This window comes from Melanerpes formicivorus, unplaced genomic scaffold (assembly GCF_026170545.1).
Source record: "Melanerpes formicivorus ecotype bairdi unplaced genomic scaffold, bMelFor1.0.p_v2 SCAF_21, whole genome shotgun sequence".
Lineage (NCBI taxonomy): Eukaryota > Metazoa > Chordata > Aves > Piciformes > Picidae > Melanerpes > Melanerpes formicivorus.
In genome coordinates this window covers 11,424,720-11,449,810 of record NW_027142373.1, presented here as the reverse complement: position 1 = coordinate 11,449,810, position 25,091 = coordinate 11,424,720, and the positions used below count along the sequence as shown (strand labels likewise).

Sequence of the window (25,091 nt, the reverse complement as noted above, 5' to 3'; positions counted from 1 at the left end):
TGTCCCTGCCTCCCTCCTTCAATTCCTCCATCCATCCATTCCCACATTCCTTCATCCCCACTTTCTTTCAATCCTGCATCCCTCCATCCCCATATCCCCAGCTCCAGGGCACAGGGACCACTGAGGGGACCTGAGTGCCCACAGACCCTGGCCCATAGCCAAGCCACAGGTGCTGGGAGTGACAGCCATGGAGTGCACCAGCTGAGGACATGCTGGCAGAGGGGAAGTGCTGGGTGGGGATGAAGCAGTATTGGGGACCTCCAGCAGCCCATGTCACTCCTGACCCCCATGTCCCCCAAGTCCTCCAGGACTCAGCACTGGGTGTGCTGCTGTGGGGAAGGGTTAGGAAATGTGCTGCTGGCCTTGGCATCGAGGAGAAGGATGAGGGGCATGCAAAGGCAGGGGCTGGTGAGCCACAGGGCTCTTGTGTTCACCCAGTGTCTTCCAGTGTGGTAGTGTCTGGCACAAGTGGAGTGTCCCCACTGTGTCACCAGCTGTAGCCTTCCTCCACAGTCTCTTTATATCTGGGAAGACTTGGGATGCTGCTGAGGTCAGGGCTGCTATGAGCACTCATGTCCCAAAACACCACAATCTGCCCAGGCCCATTCCCTCCCATCCCAAGCAGGCAGCTCCAGAAGCAGAAAGCAAATGCACCCTGACCCACAGTGGGGCTTGGGTGGAGCCTGGGGGTGGTTTCCCCTCTGAGTTCAGTGACCAGAGGGTCCCAAGGCTTGATCAAATAGGCAGGACCATGCATGTGCCCTGGCAGCACCCAAAGCATGCCCAAGCAGAGCTGCTGGGTGCTGCGCTGGGCCAGAGAGGCTGAGCACAGGATCACAGAACGGTTTGGGTTGGAAGGGAGCTTAAAGACCATCCAGTTGCAACCAGGGGCAGGGACACCTCCCACCAGCCCAGGTTGCTCAAGGCTTTCAACAGGAGCAGCCACAACCTCCCTGGGCAACCTGTTCCAGCGTCTCACCGCCCCCACTGCATGGCTGCATCAAGGGCAAGGCGGTGGGGGCAGCCCCGGCCACATCCTGCGGGGTGCTGGGGGTTCGGCCAGCGACCCCCCGAGCGCTGCTGGCTGCTGGGGGGGGTTGGGAAGGGGGCTGCAGGCTGCCGCGCAGCCGCTTTGCCCCGCTGCAGGCAGAGGCTTTAATCTAATTACATGCTTTATTTGCGCCAATTTGTACTTCAATCAATCTTGTTCAGCCAGAAGAAAGGAGGCTACTGTGGGCTCATTTGCACCTCCTTGTTCCAAGGGAGAGGTTAATGGCAGTTGTCCTGCGGGAGATCCCTGCGGGGCTGCGGAGAAGGCTTTCCCCTCGCAGGGGGTTGCCTGGGCTGGTGCCGGGGTTGGGGTTTGAGTCCCCGCGGCCCGCAGCAGCCGCGCAGCAAATCCCCAGCTCGGGCAGAGAGCAGCCCGGCCGCTGCCGCAGGCTGTCTTTGAAAGGCGCTGGCTGGTGAGGATCCCTCGGAGCCAGCAGCCGGCTGGGGGCCCGGGTCACGGTGTGCAGACACAGAACTGTGTCAATTCCGAAGGACCCTGTGGGAGTTAATGCTGGGGGGTGGGGGGAAATTTCAGCCCACCACAGACCTCCAAGATCAGCAAGAGCAGCCAGTCCAACCATCCACCCAACACCACCAGGGCCAGTAAACGAAGTCCCCAGGTGGCATGGCCACACCTTGCTGGAACCCCTCCAGGGCTGGGGACTCCACCACCTCCCTGGGCAGCCTCTGCCAGTCCCTGACCACTCCTGCAGCAAAGACATTTTTCCTCTTCTCCAACCTAATCCCTCCTGATGTCCAATCTAAATCTACTCTGCTCCAGTTTCCAACCACTGCCCCTCATCCCATCACTGCAAGCCCTCCTAAGCGGTCCCTCCATAACCTTCCTGCTGGTCCATTTGAGGTCATTTACATCAAACCCTTGGACTTGAACTCTGAGGTCTGGATCTGGATGATTTGTCTATCCCCAGTCTGTCAGTAAGGCTCTTCTGGAGTTCAACCTAATGTCTTTTGGGGTACTGGTTGACAGCAGGTGAACAGGAGCCAGCAGTGTGCCCAGGCGGCCAAGAAGGCCAAGGGCATCCTGGCCTGCATCAGGAACAGTGTGGCCAGCAGGAGCAGGGAGCTCATCCTGCCCTGTGCTCAGCACTGCTTAGGCCACACCTTGAGTCCTGTGTCCAGTTCTGGGCTCCTCAGTTTAGGAAAGATGTTGAGATGCTGGAAGGTGTCCAGAGAAGGGCAACAAAGGTGGGGAGGGGTCTGGAGCACAGCCCTGTGAGGAGAGGCTGAGGGAGCTGGGGTTGCTTAGCCTGGAGAAGAGGAGGCTCAGGGGAGGTTGGAAAAGACCTCAGTGATCATCAAGTCCAACCTATTACCTCATGACTAACTAAACCATGGCTCCAAGTGCCACATCCAAGCCTTTTCTAGAACACCTCCAGAGACAGGGACTCCACCACCTCCCTGGGCAGCACATCCCAATGGCTAACAACTCTCTCTGGGAAGAACTTTCTCCTCACCTCCAGCCTGAACCTCCCCTGGCACAGCCTCAGACTGTGTCCTCTTGTTCTGGTGCTGGGTGCCTGGGAGAAGAGACCAACCCCCACCTGACTACAATCTCCCTTCAGGGAGTTGGAGAGAGCAAGAAAGTCTCCCCTGAGCCTCCTCTTCTCCAGGCTAAGCAACCCCAGCTCCCTCAGCCTCTCCTCACAGGGCTGTGCTCCAGACCCCTCCCCAGCTTTCTTGCCCTTCTCTGGACACCTTCAAGTGTCCTTCAATGTCCTTCTTAAACTGAGGGGCCCAGAACTGGACACAGGACTTTGTGCAGAACCCCTGGGAAGCAGATCCAGCCCCTCAGGATGGTGTCCATAGAATCATTTCAGTTGTCAAAGGCCTTTAAGGTCATTGAGCCCATCAGCCCACAGGCTGAGGATGGACTGCTTCAAGCCTGGGCAGCATTCAGAAGATGGCACATCATGCACAAGGTGAAGAGGTTGAGCTCTTGCCTGTAAAGGGGCTGGAGATGCATTTCCACTGCCTGGAGAGTTTGGGTGGGCAGCATGAAGCTCTTGCAGACCCATGGAGCTGCAGCCTGTGGTACCCTTTGTCCTGCACCTCCCACAGGCTGTGGCAGCTCTTTGGAGCACCTGGAACAGTTTTGTGGTTGTTGGATGGGCTCAGGAAACATCTTGATGCCCACAGTACCCACATCAGGGCTGTGGTGGAAGGCACTCTTGGCTCAGCTGTGAGGGCCTGGAGCACAGCTGGAGCTGGCAAACCCCAGCCCCTGGTGAAGGGAGGGTTCACTTGGGTCCATCCCCAGCATCCCTGTGGCAGCAGGGCTCACAAAAGTCATGCAGCAGGGAGACCTTCACCTTCCCCACCCTGGGCACTTGTGTGGCTTTTGCAGCACTGAGCCCTCAGGTGGGGGCAGAGGCCTCTCTCCTAAGGTCAGGAGGTGTTGGAAGGCCAGAAGCAGCAGCACTGTAAGGGCTGGAGCATAGGTCTGGGGATGCCCTTGGAGGGGAGGGTTAGTTCTTCTGTTCCACAGGACAGATTTGCCCAGAGCCAGTGGACAGCTCAGTGCTGCCATGTTCCCACCTCTGCCCCAGCCCCATGGCATCTCCTGCACTGCCCCCATGGAACAGCAGTGCCTGATGGAGGGCTTCTGACCTATAATGCTGGGGAGGAAGGGGAAAAGGGTGAAAGCTGCTCATCATCACCATGGTCTCCTGGCATGAGGGCAAATCAAAGCAGCCCCATTGGTCTGAACTGGCCAGCACTGGGGGGGATGTGGGACCCCTGGAAGAGCCTCACTCCCAGCTTCTGAGCCCCACTCTATCCAGTGAGGGGCTCATGGAGTTAGGATTGGACCTAATTGTGGTCTTCCAGTACCTGAAGAGGGCTACAAGAAAGCTGGGGAGGGACTTTGGAGGGTGTCAGGGAGTGATAGGACTGGGGGGGATGGAGCACAACTAGAAATGGGTAGATTGAGAGTGGATGTGAGGAAGAAGTTGTTCCCCAGGAGGGTGGTGAGAGCCTGGCACAGGCTGCCCAGGGAGGTGGTGGAAGCCTCCTGCCTGGAGGTGTTTGCAGCCAGGCTGGCTGTGGCTGTGAGCAACCTGCTGTAGTGTGAGGTGTCCCTGCCCATGGCAGGGGGGTTGGGACTGGCTGAGCCTTGAGTTCCCCTCCAACCCTGACAATCCTGTGATCCTGTGATGAGGTGGACACCACTTGGCTGTGGCTTAGAGGACTGGTGGATGAGGTCAGCCCCAGATCTCTGCCCCATCCTGTTGTACAGGGATGTGCCCTGCCCATGGGGGTGCACAACAAGGGTTCATCCTTTCCCTGGTGCTGTCCTGCCCTCTTCCTCTTCCTCCTGCCCCTTCAGCCTGCATGGCCCTGGGCAGAGCTTGCCTGTCCTCAGCAGACCTCTAACTGTCTCCCAGATCCTCCTAGCCTGCATTTGGTCTTGTGAAGAGCTCAAACACCTCTGGCTAGAGCAGCATGGTGCAGGAGAAATCACCCAGACTCACAGAATGGTAGGGGCAGGAAGGGACCTCTGGAGATCAGCTGAGCACAGCCCCTCAGGAGCAGGCAGAGAGGAAGTGGGCAAGCAGCTGGGACCAGATCTGGGGCCAAATGTCCAGGGTGGGGCTCCCCTCCTAAGCCACAACACCTCCGCCTTGGAGCTCAGCCCACAAAGGCATTTAGGGTCCTACCTGGGGGAAATCAAGAGGAATTTAGCTGCATAAATTGGGATTAGAAATCTGAATCCCCTGGGGGAGAAAAGGGGGGTGGGGGGTGAGCTCTGAGCCTAATATCTGCAGTTGGAGTTGGGTACCCAGGCCAAGAAATGTGGCTTTAATCGTCCTGTCAGCTCGGAATCAAGAGGCCTTTCATTTCCGCTCCCCACATGTGGCTTTGCAGGGGCTCAGAGCTCATTTCAGAACTGCAAGCACAGCAAGACATGGGCTGGGGCAGCAGCAGCTGGGGAATGCTGCTCAGCACCCTGACCTGCAGCTGCCAGCACCTCCATCCTGCCCAGCCCCAAAGCTCCAGCTCCCTCCTGCTCAACCCCAAAGCACCAGCTCCATCCTGCCCAACCCCAGAGCACCAGCTCCATCCTGCCCAGCCCCAAAGCACCAGCTCCATCCTGCCCAGCCCCAAAGCACCAGCTCCATCCTGCCAGCCCCAAAGCACCAGCTCCCTCCTGCTCAACCCCAAAGCACCAGCTCCATCCTGCCCAACCCCAAAGCACCAGCTCCATCCTGTCCAGCCTCAAAGCACCAGCTCCATCCTGCCCAGCCCCAAAGCACCAGCCCCATCCTGCCCAGCCCCAAAGCACCAGCTCCATCCTGCCCAGCCCCAAAGCTCCAGCTCCCTCCTGCTCAACCCCAAAGCACCAGCTCCATCCTGCCCAGCCTCAAAGCACCAGCTCCATCCTGCCCAGCCCCAAAGCTCCAGCTCCCTCCTGCTCAACCCCAAAGCACCAGCTCCATCCTGCCCAGCCTCAAAGCACCAGCTCCATCCTGCCCAGCCCCAAAGCTCCAGCTCCCTCCTGCTCAACCCCAAAGCACCAGCTCCATCCTGCCCAACCTCAGAGCACCAGCTCCATCCTGCCCAGCCCCAAAGCACCAGCTCCATCCTGCCCAGCCCCAAAGCTCCAGCTCCCTCCTGCTCAACCCCAAAGCACCAGCTCCATCCTGCCCAACCCCAGAGCACCAGCTCCATCCTGCCCAGCCCCAAAGCACCAGCTCCATCCTGCCAGCCCCAAAGCACCAGCTCCCTCCTGCTCAACCCCAAAGCACCAGCTCCATCCTGCCCAACCCCAAAGCACCAGCTCCATCCTGTCCAGCCTCAAAGCACCAGCTCCATCCTGCCCAACCCCAAAGCACCAGCTCCATCCTGCCCAGAACCAAAGCACCAGATTCATCCTGCCCAGCCCCAAAGCACCAGCTCCATCCTGCCCAGCCCCAAAGCACCAGCTCCATCCTGCCCAGAACCAAAGCACCAGCTCCATCCTGCCAGCCCCAAAGCACCAGCTCCATCCTGCCCAGAACCAATGAACCAGCTCCATCCTGCCCAGAACCAATGAACCAGCTCCATCCTGCCCAGCCCCAAAGCACCAGCTCCATCCTGCCCAGCCCCAAAGCACCAGCTCCATCCTGCCCAGCCCCAAAGCACCAGCTCCATCCTGCCCAGAACCAAAGCACCAGCTCCATCCTGCCCAACCCCAAAGCTCCAGCTCCATCCTGCCAGCCCCAAAGCACCAGCTCCATCCTGCCCAGAACCAATGAACCAGCTCCATCCTGCCCAGAACCAATGAACCAGCTCCATCCTGCCCAGCCCCAAAGCACCAGCTCCATCCTGCCAGCCCCAAAGCACCAGCTCCCTCCTGCTCAACCCCAAAGCACCAGCTCCATCCTGCCCAACCCCAAAGCACCAGCTCCATCCTGTCCAGCCTCAAAGCACCAGCTCCATCCTGCCCAACCCCAAAGCACCAGCTCCATCCTGCCCAGAACCAAAGCACCAGATTCATCCTGCCCAGCCCCAAAGCACCAGCTCCATCCTGCCCAGCCCCAAAGCACCAGCTCCATCCTGCCCAGAACCAAAGCACCAGCTCCATCCTGCCAGCCCCAAAGCACCAGCTCCATCCTGCCCAGAACCAATGAACCAGCTCCATCCTGCCCAGAACCAATGAACCAGCTCCATCCTGCCCAGCCCCAAAGCACCAGCTCCATCCTGCCCAGCCCCAAAGCACCAGCTCCATCCTGCCCAGCCCCAAAGCACCAGCTCCATCCTGCCCAGCCCCAAAGCACCAGCTCCATCCTGCCCAGAACCAAAGCACCAGCTCCATCCTGCCCAGCCCCAAAGCACCAGCTCCATCCTGCCAGCCCCAAAGCTCCAACTCCATCCTGCCCAACCCCAAAGCACCAGCTCCATCCTGCCCAGCCTCAAAGCACCAGCTCCATCCTGCCCAGCCCCAAAGCACCAGCTCCATCCTGCCCAGCACCAAAGCACCAGCTCCATCCTGACCAACCCCAAAGCACCAGCTCCATCCTGCCCAGCCCCAAAGCACCAGCTCCATCCTGCCCAGCCCCAAAGCACCAGCTCCATCCCTCAGGAGTGGGCTGCCCTAGCAAAGCCTGGGCTCAGCAGAGCCCCCAGCTCCCCACAGCTTTCAGCCCCAGCCCTGCTCCAGCCATCCCTCAGAAGGAGGAGACTATTTCCAAAGCTAATTAAAAATACAAAATGCAACTTCTGCCCCCCAGGACAGGACAAAAAAGAGAAATTAAGCAAGACAAAGAAGGTGTTTAGCTGTGAAAAGTCTCTGCTCGGCCAGGGCATTAGCTGTATCAAGGGCTGGGCTGAGCTGCAAAGCTGCTGAAGGCTCTGCTGACACGATCTGGAGCTGCGGCCGACACGGAGCAGCCGCCTGCCACCTGCTCCCGGCCCTCTGCGAGCAAGCAGCTCCAGCTGCCTCTTCCCAGATTCCCTCTGCTCTCCCCACATCCCCCCTGCTCTTCCCAGATCCCTTCCTTCTCTCCCCACATCCCCCCTGCTCTTCCCAGAACCATTCCTTCTCTCCCCACATCCCCCCTGCTCTTCCCAGATCCCTTCCTTCTCTTCCCACATCCCCCCTGCTTGTCCCAGATCCCTTCCTTCTCTCCCCACATCCCCCCGCTCTTCCCAGGTTCCCTCCAGCTCTTCCCAGATCCCTTCTCATTTTTCCTATACCATTCCTGCTTTTCCCTTCCTTCTCTTCCCAGAACCCTTCCACTCTTCCCAGATCCCTTCCTGCTATTCCCAAATCCCTCCCTGCTCTTCCCAGATCCATTCTTTTTCTTCCCAGACCCCTCCTGCTCTTCCCAGATCCTTCCTTCTCTTCCCAGATCCATTCTTTTTCTTCTCAGAACCCTCCCACTCTTCCCAGATCCCTTCCTTCTCTTCCCAGATCCATTCTTTTTCTTCTCAGAACCCTCCCACTCTTCCCAGATCCCTTCCTTCTCTTCCCAAATCCCTTCCTGCTCTTCCCAGATCCATTCTTTTTCTTTCCAGACTCCTCCTGCTCTTCCCAAATCCCTTCCTGCTCTTCCCAGATCCATTCTTTTTCTTTCCAGACCCCTCCTGCTCTTCCCAAATCCCTTCCTGCTCTTCCCAGATCCATTCTTTTTCTTCTCAGAACCCTCCCACTCTTCCCAGATCCCTTCCTTCTCTTCCCAAATCCCTTTCTGCTCTTCCCAGATCCATTCTTTTTCTTTCCAGACCCCTCCTGCTCTTCCCAGATCCCTTCCTTCTCTTCCCAGATCCATTCTTTTTCTTCCCAGAGCCCTCCTGCTCTTCCCAGATCCCTTCCTTCTCTTCCCAGATCCTCTCTGGCTCTATGTCTGTTGGAAATGTGCTAGTTTGTACTACCCTACAGGAAAGCAGCCAGAGAGGGCCAGCTGGCAGGGGGGTGCAGGATGTCCCTGCCCCTGTTAGGATGGAGAAGCAGCACCAGGGGCTGGCTGTACTTTGGGTTTGCAGCTCTGGGGCAGGGATTTGCACTGAACTATTTGTGCAGCTGAGCAAACTCCAGCAGGAAAGTGGCAGGAGCAGGGGGAGGAGGCTGCTGGGATCACACCACTCCACTTGGACATCAGCAGTTCCACCTAAACATGAGGAGGAACTCTTGTCATTTAAGGGTGGTGGAGCCCTGGAGCAGGCTGCCCAGGCAGGTGGTGGAGTCTCCTTCTCTGGGTACATTCAAAACCCACTTGGATGTGCTCCTGGGTGACCTGCCCTGAGTGACCCTGCTCTGGCAGGGGGCTTGGACTGGGTGATATCCAGAGATCCCTTCCTGCCCCGACCATTCTGTGAGTCTGGGTGATTTCTCCTGCACCATGCTGCTCTAGCCAGAGGTGTTTGAGCTCTTCACAAGACCAAATGCAGGCTAGGAGGATCTGGGAGACAGTTAGAGGTCTGCTGAGGACAGGCAAGCTCTGCCCAGGGCCATGCAGGCTGAAGGGGCAGGAGGAGGAGGAAGAGGGCAGAACAGCACCAGGGAAAGGATGAACCCTTGTTGTGCACCCCCATGGGCAGGGCACATCCCTGTACAACAGGATGGGGCAGAGATCTGGGGCTGACCTCATCCACCAGTCCTCTAAGCCACAGCCAAGTGGTGTCCACCTCATCATAGAACCATAGAATTGTCAGGGTTGGAAGGGACCTCAAGGCTCAGCCAGTCCCAACCCCCCTGCCATGGCCAGGGACACCTCACACTGCAGCAGGTTGCTCACAGCCACATCCAACCTGGCTGCAAACACCTCCAGGCAGGAGGCTTCCACCACCTCCCTGGGCAACCTGTGCCAGGCTCTCACCACCCTCCTAGGGAACAATTTCTTCTTCACAGCCAATCTCAATCTCCCCATTTCTAGTTTTGCTCCATCCCCCCCAGTCCTATCCCTCCCTGACACCTTCAAAAGTCCCTCCCCAGCTTTCTTGGAGCCCCCTGCAGATGTGTGCCTTGGGACTCCAGGTGTGTAACAGAAGAACCTAGGGACAGCTTCTGCAAGAGTCTCACATCACCTCTGTGTCTATACACACCCAGGAGTCACCAGAACAGCACTCAGAGCACTCCAGGCTCTTCTGTCCTCTTCCTTGAATGCAGCCCTCACTCCAATCCTTTCCCCAAGCCTTTAAACTCGGCTCTGCTGTCCCCCTTCCATCAGGGACCGGCCTGCAGCTCAGCAAACCTTCCCCCAGAGCCTAAAGTGCTGAGCTGTCACCTGAGGGACAAGAGCAGGGTCTCCTCCAGGCATCAGGCAGCACTGACCTAACATTGGGTTAGGAACTGGCTGGAGGCTGAGCCCAGAGAGTGGTGGTGAATGGTGCCACAGCCAGCTGGCAGCCAGGCACCAGTGGTGTGCCCCAGGGATCAGTGCTGGGCCCTGTGCTCTTTAACATCTTCACTGATGATCTGGATGAGGGCATTGAGTCAGTCATCAGTAAATTTGCAGATGACACCAAGCTGGGGGCAGGAGTTGATCTGTTGGAGGGTTGAGAGGCTCTGCAGAGAGACCTCGACAGGCTGGACAGATGGGCAGAGGCCAAGGGCAGGAGATTGAACACATCCAAGTGCCAGGTGCTGCACATTGGCCACAACAACCCCAGGCAGTGCTACAGGCTGGGGTCAGAGTGGCTGAGAGCAGCCAGGCAGAGAGGGACCTGGGGGTGCTGGTTGATGGTAGGCTGAACATGAGCCTGCAGTGTGCCCAGGGGGCCAAGAGGGCCAATGGCATCCTGGCCTGCATCAGGAACAGTGTGGCCAGCAGGAGCAGGGAGGTCATTGTGCCCTGTGCTCAGCACTGGTTAGGCCACACCTTGAGTCCTGTGTCCAGTTCTGGGCTCCTCAGTTTAGGAAAGATGTTGAGCTGCTGGAAGGTGTCCAGAGAAGGGCAACAAAGGTGGGGAGGGGTCTGGAGCACAGCCCTGTGAGGAGAGGCTGAGGGAGCTGGGGTTGCTTAGCCTGGAGAAGAGGAGGCTCAGGGGAGACCTTCTTGCTCTCTGCAACTCCCTGAAGGGAGGCTGGTGGGGGTTGGTCTCTTCTCCCAGGCACACAGCACCAGAACAAGAGGACACAGTCTGAAGCTGTGCCAGGGGAGCTTGAGGCTGGAGGTTAGGAGGAAGTTCTACACACAGAGAGTGATTGCCCATTGGGATGTGCTGCCTGGGGAGGTGGTGGAGTCACCATCATTGGAGTTGTTCAGGAGGAGACTTGATGGGGTGCTTGGTGCCATGGGTTAGTTGATTAGATGGTGCTGGATGATAGGTTGGACACGATGATCTCAAAGGTCTCTTCCAACCTGGTCTATTCTATTCTATCCTGCAGCATCCCCTGAGCAAGCAGTGCCTTTGCAGCCTCACCCCATGTGTGGACATGTGTTTCCAGCAGACATGAACTCAATGCTTTTGCTCTGACAAGTTCTCATTTGCCCTCCCAAAGAGGCCCCAGAGGGACTCCAAGTCACCCAGGAGGCAAAAAAGAGTTCTCTGCACAGAGGACAAAGGGAAGGAACTGGGGCAAATCCCCCACCCCTGTCAGCCAGCCCTGGCAGCTGGAGATTTACACTGATCTACACCAGCTGGCTCTGGCCACTTCCAGTTCAATTCAAACCAGCTGAAGCCCTGGCACAGCCCCTGGGCTAGGGAGAAAGGGAAGGCACAGCCAGGGTGGTGTGAGGCAAAGCAGGGTCAGAGCTGGCTGGAGCTGAAGACATGGCTCCAAGCCTGTGCCCTGGCAGGGGCTGTGGGGCTAAGGTCCAGTTCTGCAGGGCCTGGGGGGCAGCTGGGTGCTGCCTCCTCACCTCACACACCCACTGGCTGGGAAACAGTGCCGGGATGGGGTCCTAGCTGGGATGGATTCCTAGCAGGGATGGGATGGGTTCCTAGATGGATAAGTTCCTAGCTGGGATGGATTCCTAGCAGGGATGGGATGGGTTCCTAGATGGATAAGTTCCTAGCTGGGATGTGTTCTTAGCTGGGATGGGATGAGTTCCTAGATGGGATGGGTTCCTAGGTGGGATGGGTTCCTAGATGGGATGGGTTCCTAGATGGGATGGGTTCCTAGATGGGGTGAGATGGTTCCTAGCTGGGATGGGATGAGTTCCTAGATGGGATGGGTTCCTAGATGGGATGGGTTCCTAGATGGGGTGAGATGGTTCCTAGCTGGGATGGGATGGCTTCCTAGCTGGGATGGGATGGCTTCCTAGCTGGGATGTCTTCCTAGCTGTGGTGGGATGGGTTCCTAGCTGGGAAGGGATGGGTTCCTAGCTGGGATGTATTCCTATCTGGGGTGGGATGGGTTCCTAGCTGGGATGTGTTTCTAGCTGGGATGGATTCCTAGCTGTGGTGGGATGGGTTCCTAGCTGGGATGGATTCCTAGCTGGAAGGGTTCATAGCTGGGAAGGGATGGGTTCTTAGCTGGGATGGGATGGGTTCCTAGCTGGGAAGGGATGGGTTCCTAACTGGGATGGGATGGGTTTCTAGCTGGGATGGGATGGGTTCCTAGCTGGGATGGGATGGGTTCCTAACTGGGATGGGATGGGTTTCTAGCTGGGATGGGATGGGTTCCTAGCTGGGATGGGATGGGTTCCTAACTGGGATGGGATGGGTTCCTAGCTGGGATGGATTCCTAGCTGGGATGAGTTCCTAGCTGGGATGTATTCCTAGCTGGGATGTATTCCTAGCTGGGATGTATTCCTAGCTGGGAAGGGATGGGTTCCTAGCTGGGATGTGTTCCTAGCTGGGATGGATTCCTAGCTGTGGTGGGATGGGTTCCTAGCTGGGATGGGTTCCTAGCTGGGGTGGGATGGGTTCCTAGCTGGGATGTATTCCTAGCTGGGATGGATTCCTAGCTGTGGTGGGATGGGTTCCTAGCTGGGAAGGGATGGGTTCCTAGCTGGGATGTGTTCCTAGCTGGGATGGATTCCTAGCTGGGATGGGATGGGTTCCTAGCTGGGATGGGATGGGTTCCTAGCTGGGATGAGTTCCTAGCTGGGATGTATTCCTAGCTGGGGTGTATTCCTATTGGGGTGGGATGGGTTCCTAGCTGGGATGAGTTCCTAGCTGGGATGGATTCCTAGCTTGGATGGATTCCTAGCTGGGGTGGGATGGGTTCCTAGCTGGGATGGGTTCCTAGCTGGGATGGATTCCTAGCTGGGATGGGATGGGTTCCTAGCTGGGATGGGATGGGTTCCTAGCTGGGATGAGTTCCTAGCTGGGATGTATTCCTAGCTGGGGTGTATTCCTATTGGGGTGGGATGGGTTCCTAGCTGGGATGTGTTCCTAGCTGGGAGGGTTCCTATCTGGGATGGGATGGATTGCTGGGATGGGATGGGTTCCTAGCTAGGATGGGATGGATTGCTGGGATGGGATGGGTTCCTAGCTGGGATGGGATGGATTGCTGGGATGGGATGGGTTCCTAGCTAGGATGGGATGGATTGCTGGGATGGGATGGGTTCCTAGCTGGGATGGGATGGATTACTGGGATGGGATGGGTTCCTAGCTAGGATGGGATGGGCTGGATTGCTGGGATGGGATGGGTTCCTAGCTAGGATGGGATGGGATGGATTGCTGGGATGGGATGGGTTCCTAGCTGGGATTAGTTCCTGTCTGGGATGGGTCTCTAGTGACTATGGCATGGCCTGGCAGGGGTGTCACTGGGATGTTCCCAGCTGTGGCTGTGGGGGCACTGACCACACAATGCCATCAAACCTCCTGATGCCATCTGACAATGTGCTCCCATCCAACTGCATGGTGCCTTCCAACCTTGTGATGCCATCCTTTGTGTGATGCCACCTGACCATCTGATGGCACCCAACTGGGTGATGCCACCTGACCATCTGATGGCACCCAACTGGGTGATACCCCCTGACCATCTGATGACACCCAACTGGGTGATGCCACCTGACCATCTGATGACACCCAACTGTGTGATACCATCTGACCATCTGATGGCATTCAACTGGGTGATGCCACCTGAGCATCTGCTGGCTCCATGATGTCACCCAGCTATGTGATGCTGTGCAGCTGTGTGATGCCACCCAGCCACATCCCAGAGAGGACCAGGTCCCTGGGGAGCAGCAGCCACAAGCACAAGGCTCAGCATCCCCACAGCCCCCTGGAACCACGTTCCTGGTGGCAGTGCCAGGCTGTGGTGGCAGCCCTCCTGCCTGCCCGAGCCAAGCCAGCGTGTCCCAGCAGTGGGGGCCCATTAGAGACCAAATGTTCCTACTGGGGCATTTTATTTGCACACTTCAGCAGAGTGGACACCAAAAGGCTCTGCTAATGCTTCATGGGCTGCTAATTTCCTCCCTGACCCACATTGTCCCAGGGTGACCCCAGCCCCAATCTCTTGGCAATGAATGCCAAAGGCTGACACCGGCCCGGGCTGGGGGGTGACAATGGAGCCTCTGTGGGCTCCGGGCGAGCTCCAGTGGGGAGCTGAGGAACAGGAGGAATTTGTGTGGCTCTCAAAAGCTCTGGGTGGCACAATAAGGGAGGCCCCTGGGGTCTCCCAGGAAGACAGAGGCGGGCAGGGGGGAGGAGGAGGGCGGGAGGGAGGATTCCTTTGTGCAGAGCTTTCTTTGGAAGGGAAGGGTTTGCTGAATGCCCTCTTGGGCGACCCAATCGGGGCCTGGCAGATGGATATCACAGGCACGCTGCTTATTCATGGCAGGCTGCAGCTTTGAGCCCTCTGTGTGTGTGTGTGTGTGAGTGTGAGTGTGTGTGTGTCCCACCCCCTTCCCCCAGCCTTTCATTCATTTTAAGGCTAATTTGTTTTGTTAATGTCTTCTTGCCCTCCCCCTCTCTCCCGTGCAGATTGTGACTCATACTGCAAGGCCTCCAAGGGGAAGCTGAAGATCAACATGAAGAAGTACTGTAAGAAAGACTATGGTGAGTCTTCCCAGGGATGCAGAGCTGCAGCATCTCCCTCCCTCCCCAGCTGCCTCCAAGCCCACCCAGCCCAGGGGCAGGTTTCTAGCTGGATGCCAACCACAGCCCAGCTCTGCTTGGTGACAGCTGCCCATACTGGGGGGAGGGGTGTGTGTGTGTGTGTGTGACTGTGACTTGAGGGATGGATTTGCTGGGTTTGGAGAGGAGGTTTGTGGTGACAGGTTGGACTTGATGATCTTTGAGGTCTCTTCCAACCTTAGTGATACTGAATACTGAAGCCTTGGACAGTGATGCCTGGTGGAGCAGTGATGCAATGTGCCCAGGTGGCCAAGAGGACCAATAGCATCCTGGCCTGCATCAGGAACAGTGTGGCCAGCAGGAGCAGGGAGCTCATCCTGCCCTGTGCTCAGCACTGGTTAGGCCACACCTTGAGTCCTGTGGCCAGTTCTGGGCTCCTCAGTTTAAGAAGGACATTGAGAGACTTGAAGGTGTCCAGAGAAAGGCAACAAGGCTGGGGAGAGGCCTTGAGCACAGCCCTGTGAGGAGAGGCTGAGGGAGCTGGGGATGCTTAGCCTGGAGAAGAGGAGGCTCAGGGGAGTCCTCATTGCCCTCTCCAACTCCCTGAAGGGAGGTTGTAGCCAGGTGAGGGTTGGTCTTTTCTTCCAGGCACCCAGCAGCAGAACAAGAGGACACAGTCTCAAGCTGTGCCAGGGGAGGTTTAGGCTGGAGGTGAGGAAAAAGTTCTTCCCAGAGAGAGTTGTTAGCCATTGGGATGTGCTGCCCAGGGAGGTGGTGGAGTCCCCATCCCTGGAGGTGTTCAGGAGGGGATTGGATGTGGCACTTGGTGCCATGGTCTGGTCATGAGGTCTGTGTTGACAGGTTGGACTCAATGATCCTCGAGGTCCCTTCCAACCTTGGTGATACTGTGATGCTGTGATACTGTCTTACTTGGAAACTATGAGTCCCCTGCAGATGCTGAGACAACCTCCAAGCCAGGGTCCACAGTGTCACAGAGTCATAGAATTGTTTGGGTGGGAGAAGACCTCCAAGATCATTGAGTTCAATTCTTGACCACTACGGCCACTAAACCATGTCCCCAAGAGCCATGGCCACATATTTCTGGAACACCTCCAGGGCTGGGGACTCCACCACCTCCCTGGGCAGCCTCTGCCAAGCCCTGACCACTCCTGCAGCTAAGACATCTTTCCCCATATCCAACCTGACCCTCCCCTGGTCTCCATCCCTTTGTGTCTTCTCGTGCCCTGTCTCTTCCCACTGTGCTTTGCTGTGGAGATGAGCATCAGGCAGCTCCTGCCATTCCCCCCTCTTATTCCCAGGCCAGTGCAGAGCCAGGGGGGCTGTGGGATCCCCACCCTTGGTGCTACTCAAAGTCCTAAGCCTTCTGCCACAGCTCCAGCTTGGAGCAGGCAGTTCCTGAGCTCCAGCCCTACCTACCTGCTCCTTTGAACCTGAGTCCATTCCCAGTGTAGTCACCAGTGGGATCATGCAGGAGCTTCCCAGGGTGACCTCAGGAGGAGAGTTTCTTCAGGCCACACCAAGAAATCCTCTTGAAGCCCTCCCCAGGCTTCACCCTTCTCCACCCTAGCTTGGCCATCACCTGCCAGCACCCAGCTGGCACAGGCTGGTGGGGAGGCACAGCTCCTCTTCGGTCCCCCCTGCCCAAAGGATCACTCTCTTCCCCTGCCATGCCAATGCTCCTGGGATGAGCTGAGTGTCAGGGATGGCAGCAGCCTGGAAAGCCCAGGTGGAGCTGGTGAAGCACAGGTGCTGTGTGCTGGGGGATGTTTAGAGATGCTGCCAAACCTACCTAAGGGCTGGGAATCCTCTCACCGCCCTGTGGGAGGAAAGCAAAGTGTCTGCAGGAGGGACCTGACATCAGCCTGGGGAGCAGGCTGTGTGTGGGGAAGCCTGGCTTGGAGGCACTGTGAACAAAACAGGGGATGAAGAGGTGCTGTGGGACAGGGTTTAGCACCCAGCAGGGCTGTGGCTGCTTCAGTGTCTGCCAACCCTTCTTCCCCACTGCAGAACATCATAGAATCATAGAAGCAGAATGGGTTGGAAGGGACCTTCAAGATCAGCCAGCTCCAACCCCCTGCCATAGGCAGGGACACCTCCCACCGGCCCAGGCTGCTCAAGGCCTCATCTGACCTGGCCTTCAACACCTCCAGGGAGGGGATAGCCACAGCCTCCCTGGGCAGCCTGTGCCAGAGCCTCCCCACCCTCACTGCAAAGAATTTCTTCCTCATCTCCAGTCTCAACCTGTCCTCCTCCAGCTCACAGCCATTGCCCCTTGTCCTGTCACTAGAAGCTCTTATCAAAAGCCCCTCCCCAGCTCTCCTGCAGCCCCTTCAGCTACTGGATACATCAAATATCTCTAAACACATGTGTAGAGATGTATCTCTATTTGTGTGTGTATATATTTCACCAAACTACCAGGGAAAAGCCCTCCCACCCTGTCTGCATCAAAGCATCCACCAGTGGAGAAACCTCCTCCCTCTGTCCCTCTCTCCCTCCCTCCCTCCCTCCAGCAGGCTGACAGCAGCAGCTCAGCATGTCTGGGAAGTGTGTGTGAGAGCAGAACGAATTCCCATTTAACAGCCCAGCCCTGGACAAGGCTCTTCCCAGCAGGGCCAGCCCTGGGCTGCTCCACGCTGGCTTTGTGCTCTGGCACCTCCCTGAGAGCCCAAGGGAAGGGAGAGGGCCTGGAGGCAAAGGTTTTGTTTGCATTCCCATTTGCTTGTCTGTTATCCAATGGCAAAACCATAGGATCATGGAGTCACAGAATGGGTTTGGGTTGGAAGGGACCTCAAAGCTCATCCAGTTCCAGCCCCCAGCCATGGGCAGGGACACCTCCCACCAGCCCAGCTTGCTCAAGGCCTCATCCAGCCTGGCCTTGAACACCTCCAGGGAGGGGACATCCACAGCCTCCCTGGGCAACTTGTGCCAGTGTCTCACCACTCTCACTGGAAAGAATTTCTTCCTCATCTCCACTCTCAATCTCCTCTCTTCCAGCTCAGACCCATTGCCTCTCATCCTGTCCCCATAAGCCCAGATCTCCTCTAGCCTCCCTCAAGTACTGGCAGGTTGCTCCAAGGTCACTCTAAGGGTTGTTGAGAGCATCCTTTGTCAAGGCTGAGCTGCCAAGGCTGGGGTGTGCTTGTGGTCCCCAACCAGCAAGGTCACACTGAGGTCTGGCCAAGCCTGTGGGAGCTGCTGGAGGCTCATCAGTGTTGGGGAGGTCCAAAGGCCTCTTCCCTTAGAGAAAAGGGCTTAGGTGCACATGAAGAACTCACTGCTGGAACTTGAGGTTAGTGAGATGAGAGCAGGGCTGAGCACTTCTCCCTACTATCAGGTGGTTGGACGAGAGGAAATGGCCTGAAATTGTGCCAGGGGAGGGTTAGGTTGGAGAAGAGGAAAAATGTCTTTGCTGCCAGAGGTGGTCAGGGATTGGCAGAGGCTGTCCAGGGAGGTGGTGGAGTCCCCAGCCCTGGAGGTGCTCAAGAAACCTGTAGGACATGGCTCTTGGGGCCATGGTTTAGTGGCCATGGTGGGGATGGGTTGGTGGTTGGACTGGATGAGCTTAGAGGCCTTTTCCAACCCAAGCAATTCTGTGTTTCTGTGATTGGGGTTTCCTCTGGGTGGATTCTCTGCTGGCTAATAAGGTACAAAGGTGCTTCCTGCATGAGGCACATGCATCCCTACATATTCCCACCTGGCTTCTCCAGCATCTCCTGGGGGCTGAGCCCATGCTGGAGTGTTCACTCTCTGAAGAGGGGAGAAAGCAGCCAACTGGCTGTAGGAAACACGGATCTGTCATGATCCAAACTGGCCCCAGGCTTTCAGAGGATGGCAGGGTGCCCATCAACAGCACAAGGGGCAATGGGCATGAACTGCAACCCAGGAGGTTCCATGTGAGCAGGAGGAGAAAGTTGTTTGTTGTGAGGGTGCTGGAGGCCTGGAGCAGGCTGCCCAGAGAGGTGGTGGAGTCTCCTGGTGTGGAGAGCTTCCAAGCCCAGCTGGGCAGTGTGCTGCTGGGCAAGCTGCTGTGGGTGCCCTGCTGGAGCAGGGGCTTGGACTGGCTGATCTCCAGAGCTCCCTTCCAACCCTCCCGATTCTGGGATTCATTCTGTGATTCTGGGGTGAGCAGGCTGATGCTGTCTCAGCGTGGGAACTGAGGTGTTCCCAGCCTAACCCTCCTGGCCCTGGGAGTCCCCAGCCACCCCAAATTTCCTTTTCCCAGCCCAGCCCGGGCTGGCGAGGCAGCAGGAGAAGCAATGCCACAGCCCAGCCGCGCCGAGGCGGGCAGGGGGAGGGCAGCTCCGTGCTTTCGGCAGGGCCAGAGAGGGAAGAAAGAGTTGAAAAGGTGCGGGGGGGGGGGAAGGATAATAAAGACTTCGGGTCTGACACCCCAGCAGGAAGCCAATTAGGAAGCTCTTTTCCTCACCGCTGAGCTGGCAGGGCTGGGCTGAATGTCCTAAAAGCCCTAATTAGCTTGAGCGGAGTCACTCCTGCCGCGGGCTCAATCGGCGGCTATCATCCGCCCCGCGCTTCTCAAGGAGGCTTTTTATACCTCCCTCCTTTCACTCCCCCATTCAAAGGGGATTCCCCCCCCCCCCCCCCAATTTATTTCCTTATCTGTTTGTTTTGGGGGCGTTTGTTGGGTGAATTTCGGAGGGTTGTTTTGGTTTGCTTTGCTTTGTTTCCTTTCGTTTCGTTTCGGGGTTTTGTTTTTGGGGGTTGTTTCGTTTCGGTTTGGTTTCATTCTGTCTGGCTTCGATTTGTTTCGCTTTGGGTTTGTTTCGCTTTGGGTTTGTTTCGCTTTGGGTTTGTTTCGCTTTGGGTTTGTTTCGCCTTGGGTTTGTTTCGCCTTGGGTTTGTTTCGCTTTGGGTTTGTTTCGCTTTGGGTTTGTTTCGCCTTGGGTTTGTTTCATTTTGGTTTTGCTTCTTTTTGGTTTTGTTTCATTTTGCTTTTGCTTCTTTTTGGTTTTGCTTCGTTTGCTTTTGCTTCTCTTGGGTTTTGTTTCATTTTGGTTTTGTTTCATTTTGGTTTTGTTTCTTTTGGTTTGGCTTCGCTTTGGTTTGGGCTTGGCTTCTCTTGGGTTTGGCTTCTCTTGGGTTTGGCTTTTCTTGGGCTTGGCTTTTCTTGGGCTTGGCTTTTCTTTGGATTTGCTTCTCTTTGGGTTTGCTTCTCTTTGGGTTTGTTGCCTTTGGTTTTATTTTGGTTTGGATTTATTTAATTTGGTTTGGCTTCTCTTTGGTTTGGCTTCTTTTGATTTTGCTTCACTTTGGTTTTGATTCTTTTGGTTTTGTTTCATTTGGTTTGGCTTCGCTTTGGGGTTTGGCTTCGCTTTGGGTTTGGCTTCGCTTTGGGTTTGGCTTCGCTTTGGGTTTGGCTGCTTTGGGTGTGCTTCGCTTTGGGTGTGCTTCGCTTTGGGTGTGCTTCTCATTGGATTTGCTTCGCTTTGGGTTTGCTTCGCTTTAGGTTTGTTGCCTTTGGTTTTATTTTGTTTTGGATTTATTTAATTTGGTTTGGCTTCTCTCTGGTTTGGCTTCTTTTGATTTTGTTTCATTTTGGGTTTGCTTCTTTTGGTTTGGCTTCGCTTTGGTTTGGGCTTGGCTTCTCTTGGGTTTGGCTTCTCTTGGGTTTGGCTTTTCTTGGGCTTGGCTTTTCTTGGGCTTGACTTCTCTTTGCGTTTGCTCCTTTTGGGTTTGCTTCTCTTAGGGTTTGCTTCTCTTAGGGTGTGCTTCGCTTTGGGTTTGCTTCGCTTTGGTTTTATTTTGTTTTGGATTTATTTAATCTGGTTTGGCTTCCCTTTGGTTTGGCTTCTTTTGGTTTGGCTTCTTTTGGTTTGGTTTTTCTTGGGCTTGGCTTCGCTTTGGGCTTGGCTTCGCTTTGGGCTTGGCTTCGCTTTGGATTTATTTTGTTTTGGATTTATTTAATTTGGTTTGGCTTCTCTCTGGTTTGGCTTCTCTCTGGTTTGGCTTCTTTTTGGTTTGGCTTCTTTTTGGTTTGGCTTCTCTTTGGGTTTGGCTTCTCTTTGGGTTTGGCTTCTCTTTGGGTTTGGCTTCTCTTTGGGTTTGCTTTGCTTTGGGTTTGGCTTCGCTTTGGGTTTATTTTCTTTTGGATTGGCTTCTCTTGGGTTTGGCTTCTCTTGGGTTTGGCTTCTCTTGGGTTTAGCTTCTTTGGGTTTGGCTTCTTTGGGTGTGCTTCGCTTTGGGTGTGCTTCTCATTGGATTTACTTCACTTTGGGTTTGCTTCGCTTTGGGTTTGTTGCCTTTGGTTTTATTTTGTTTTGGATTTATTTCATCTGGTTTGGCTTCTCTTTGGGGTTTGCTTCGCTTTGGGTTTGCTTCGCTTTGGGTTTGCTGCTTTTGCTTCACTTTGGTTTTGATTCTTTTGATTTTGTTTCATTTGGTTTGGCTTCTCTTGGGTTTGGCTTCTTTGGGTGTGCTTTGCTTTGGGGTTTGGCTTCACTTTGGGTGTGCTTCTCATTGGATTTGCTTCACTTTGGGTTTGCTTCGCTTTGGGTTTGTTGCCTTTGGTTTTATTTTGGTTTGGATTTATTTCATTTGGTTTGGCTTCTCTCTGGTTTGGCTTCTCTCTGGTTTGGCTTCTCTCTGGTTTGGCTTCTTTTGGTTTGGCTTCTTTTGGTTTGGCTTCACTTTGGTTTTGATTCTTTTAGTTTTGTTTCATTTGGTTTGGCATCTCTTTGGCTTGGGTTTGGCTTCTCTTTGGGGTTTGGCTTCTCTTTGGGTTTGCTTCACTTTGGGTTTGCTGCTTTTGCTTCACTTTAGTTTTGATTCTTTTGATTTTGTTTCATTTGGTTTGGCTTCTCTTGGGTTTGGCTTCTCTTGGGTTTGGCTTCTCTTGGGTTTGGCTTCTTTGGGTTTGGCTTCTTTGGGTGTGCTTCTCATTGGGTTTGCTTTGCTTTGGGTTTGCTTCGCTTTGGGTTTGTTGCCTTTGGTTTTATTTTGTTTTGGATTTATTTAATTTGGTTTGGCTTCTCTCTGCTTTGGCTTCTTTTGGTTTGGCTTCTCTTTGGTTTGGCTTCTCTCTGGTTTTGTTTTGCTTCTTTTGGGGTTTGTTGCCTTTGGTTTTATTTTGTTTTGTATTTATTTCATTGGGTTTGGCTTCTCTTGGGTTTGGCTTCTCTTGAGCTGTGTTTCATTTGATTGTGTTTCATTTTCTTTCATGTTGTTTTGGTTTCATTTGGTTTTGCTTTGTTTTGCTTTGCTTCATTTTGCTTTCTTTCTTCTTCTTTCTGTTTTAATAATAATTATTGTATTATTATTTCAAGTGGAGCCCTTCCCCTCGAGGTGCAAATATCTGGAGTGAAACAGGGCATGGGGAGGGCAGCCTGGGAACTTTCAGGGGGCAGGTTTGGGGGTGGGAGAGGAGGGGACAGGCAAGAATTGAAGTCCAAACCCCTTTTTCTGCCTTTATTTTGGGTTGCCAGGCTCCCAGAAAACCAGAGGTAGAGGAGGGGGTTGGCTGGGGTTGGGGAAACCTGGGGATCCTGAGGGTCTTTTCCAACCTGATTGTTTCTGTGAGCCTGTGACTATAAATTAGCCCAAGGAAGGGGCTAAGGGTGGAGGTTCTGAGAGGGAAGGTTCTGAGGACAGAGATGCTGAGAGGGAAGGTTCTGAGGACAGAGATGCTGAGAGGGAAGGTTCTGAGAGGGAAGGTTCTGAGGACAGAGATGCTGAGAGGGAAGGTTCTGAGAGGGAAGGTTCTGAGGACAGAGATGCTGAGAGGGAAGGTTCTGAGAGGGAAGGTTCTGAGGACAGAGATGCTGAGAGGGAAGGTGCTGAGAGGGAAGGTTCTGAGAGGGGAGGAAGGTTCTGAGAACAGAGATGCTGAGAGGGAAGGTTCTGAGAGTGGAGGGTCTGAGGATAGAGATTTTGAAGATGGAGGTTCTGAGAGTGGAGGTTCTGAGAGCAGAGAGTTCTGAGGAGGGAGGTTCTGAGGACAGAGCTTTTGAGGATGGAGGCTTTGAAAGTGGAGGTTCTGAGGGTGGAGGTTCCCTCCTGGCCCAAGAGGAGAGAGGGTTCTTTAATTATCAGAGCAGATGCAGAGGGTGATGCAGGAGGTGATGCAGGAGGTGATGCAGGAGCATCCCTGGCTCGCTTGGGTGCTGCTGTTGCAGCCCCATCTTTGGGCCTTTCCCTGCTGTCTTTGAGGTCAATCCAAGCAGGATGGGTAGCTGGACTAAAGGAAACCTGAAGCTTTTTAACCTCCATTTCCCCCCTGACTCTGAGCTCCCCACACAGCAGTGGGGCCAGATCCTGCACTGTGTCCAGTTCTGGGCTCCTCAGTTTAAGAAGGACATTGAGACACTTGAAGGTGTCCAGAGAAGGGCAACAAAGCTGGGGAGGGGTCTGGAGCACAGCCCTGGGAGGAGAGGCTGAGGGAGCTGGGGTTGCTTAGCCTTGAGAAGAGGAGGCTCAGGGGAGACCTTCTTGCTCTCTACAACTCCCTGAAGGGAGGTTGTAGCCAGGTGGGGGTTGGTCTCTTCTCCCAGGCAAGCAGCACCAGAACAAGAGGACACAGTCTCAAGCTGTGCCAGGGGAGGTTTAGGCTTGAGGTGAGGAGAAAGTTCTTCCCAGAGAGAGTTGTTAGCCATTGGGATGTGCTGCCCAAGGAGGTGGTGGAGTCCCCATCCCTGAAGGTGTTCAAGAGGGGATTGGATGTGGCACTTGGTGCCATGGTCTAGTCATGAGGTCTGTGGTGCCAGGTTGGGCTTGGTGATCTTTGAGGTCTCTTCCAACCTTGGTGATTCTGTGGTCCTGTGAGTGCTTTGCTGGCTACCAGCAATGTGGTCCCAGTCAGTACCCCATGTCTCCCCAACAGGGAGGGGATGGGCTGAGGGCAGGATCTTCATCTGAGAGGTGAGGTCATTGCTCACTTTGCCCTTTCTTGGAAACAAAACAAAAAAGTAGTGAGTAAAAAATCTAAACCCTCCTTCCTTTGGAGGAGACTTGACTTAGTCAGCCCTCTGTCCACAGCAGCTTGGCAGGGGCTGCTGGAAAAAGCAAAAGGTGTGCTCAAAAAGCAGCCTGAGAGGAGAAAGGGGGAGAGAAAAAACCTGAATCCACAGAAAAACCCAAGGTGGGGGGAAGCCAGCTCAGCCCCAGCCCCAGTCCCAGCCCCAGGATCAGTCCCAGCCCCAGGATCAGTCCCTGCTCCAGTCGTGGGGTCAGTCCCAGGATCAGTCTCAATTCATCCCCAGGCTCATTCCCAGCTCAGCCACAGCTCAGTCCTAGTTCAGCCTCAGCTCAGCCACAGTCCCAGGATCAGCCCCAGCTCAGTCTCAGTTCAGCTCCAGGCTCAGCCCCAGCTCTGCCCCAGCTCAGTCCCAGTTCAGCCTCAGCTCAGCCCCAGGATCAGCCTCAGGATCAGTCCCAGCTCTGCCCCTGGATCAGTCTCAATTCATCCCCAGGCTCATTCCCAGCTCAGCCACAGCTCAGTCCTAGTTCAGCCTCAGCTCAGCCCCAGGATCAGCCTCAGCTCAGCCCCAATTCAGTCCCAGTTCAGCCCTAGCTCAGTCTCAGCTCAGCTCCAGGCTCGGCCCCAGCTCCGTCCCAGTTCAGCCCTAGCTCAGTCTCAGCTCAGCTCCAGGCTCGGCCCCAGCTCCGTCCCAGTTCAGCCTTAGCTCAGCCCCAGCCCCAGGATCAATCCCAGTTCAGCCCCAGCTCAGTCTCAGCTCAGCCCCAGCTCAGCCCTGGGATCAATCCCATCTCAATCTCAGCTCAGCTTCAACTCCAGCCCCAGGATCAGCCCCAGCTCAGTCTCAGCTCAGCTCCAGACTCAGCCCCATCTCAGCCCTGGCTCACAGCCCCTTCAACCAGCCTGGGAGGTGGAGTAATCCCATTCCTGGAGCAGGGAAGTGTTGAGCTCCCTGCTCCCTGGGGCAGAAAGCAATCCCCTAGCACGGTGGGGAAGGACCATGCCCAGCCACAGCACACCTGGGGCAGCTGGGATTAGGAGTCATAAATCCTCAATATGAAACCAACAGGAAAGTGGTGGCTGGGCAGCAAAGCCTCTGCTGAGCACATGTGAAAAATACAATAAAACCCATAATCCCATTGTAAGCCTTTGCTCCAGTGAGCAGCCAGCCCTGGCCCTTCCCAGCCCTGGCCCTTCCCAGCCCTGGCCATACCCAGCCCTGGCCCTTCCCAGCCCTGGCCCTTCCCAGCCCTGGCCCTTCCCAGCCCTGGCCATACCCAGCCCTGGCCCTTCCCAGCCCTGGCCATACCCAGCCCTGGCCATACCCAGCCCTGGCCCTTCCCAGCCCTGGTCATTCCCAGCCCTGGCCCTTCCCAGCCCTGGCCATACCCAGCCCTGGCCCTTCCCAGCCCTGGCCCTTCCCAGCCTTGGCCATACCCAGCCCTGGTAATACCCAGCCCTGGCCATACCCAGCCCTGGCCCTTCCCAGCCCCACAGTGTGTCACAGGGTCTCCTTTCAGCTGCTGCTTGGAGCACACCAAGGCGATCCTATCCTGCATCAGGAGCAGTGTGGCCAGCAGGAGCAGGGATGTGGGGCAGGCTGTGGATGTGGTCTGCCTGGACTTCAGCAAGGTCTTTGCCACCATCCCCCACAGCAAACTCCTGGCCAAGCTGACAG

At 55.7% G+C, this 25,091-nt stretch overlaps 1 protein-coding gene across 1 annotated transcript in view; it reads left to right on the top strand.

Moving 5' to 3' along the window:
• NTN1 (netrin 1) overlaps window positions 1-25,091 on the top strand; it is a 173,135-nt gene that overhangs the window by 135,697 nt on the left and 12,347 nt on the right. The window contains exon 5 of the mRNA XM_068151606.1: window positions 14,371-14,445. Coding sequence (XP_068007707.1) covers window positions 14,371-14,445 — 75 coding nt within the window. The remainder of the gene's footprint in view (window positions 1-14,370; window positions 14,446-25,091) is intronic.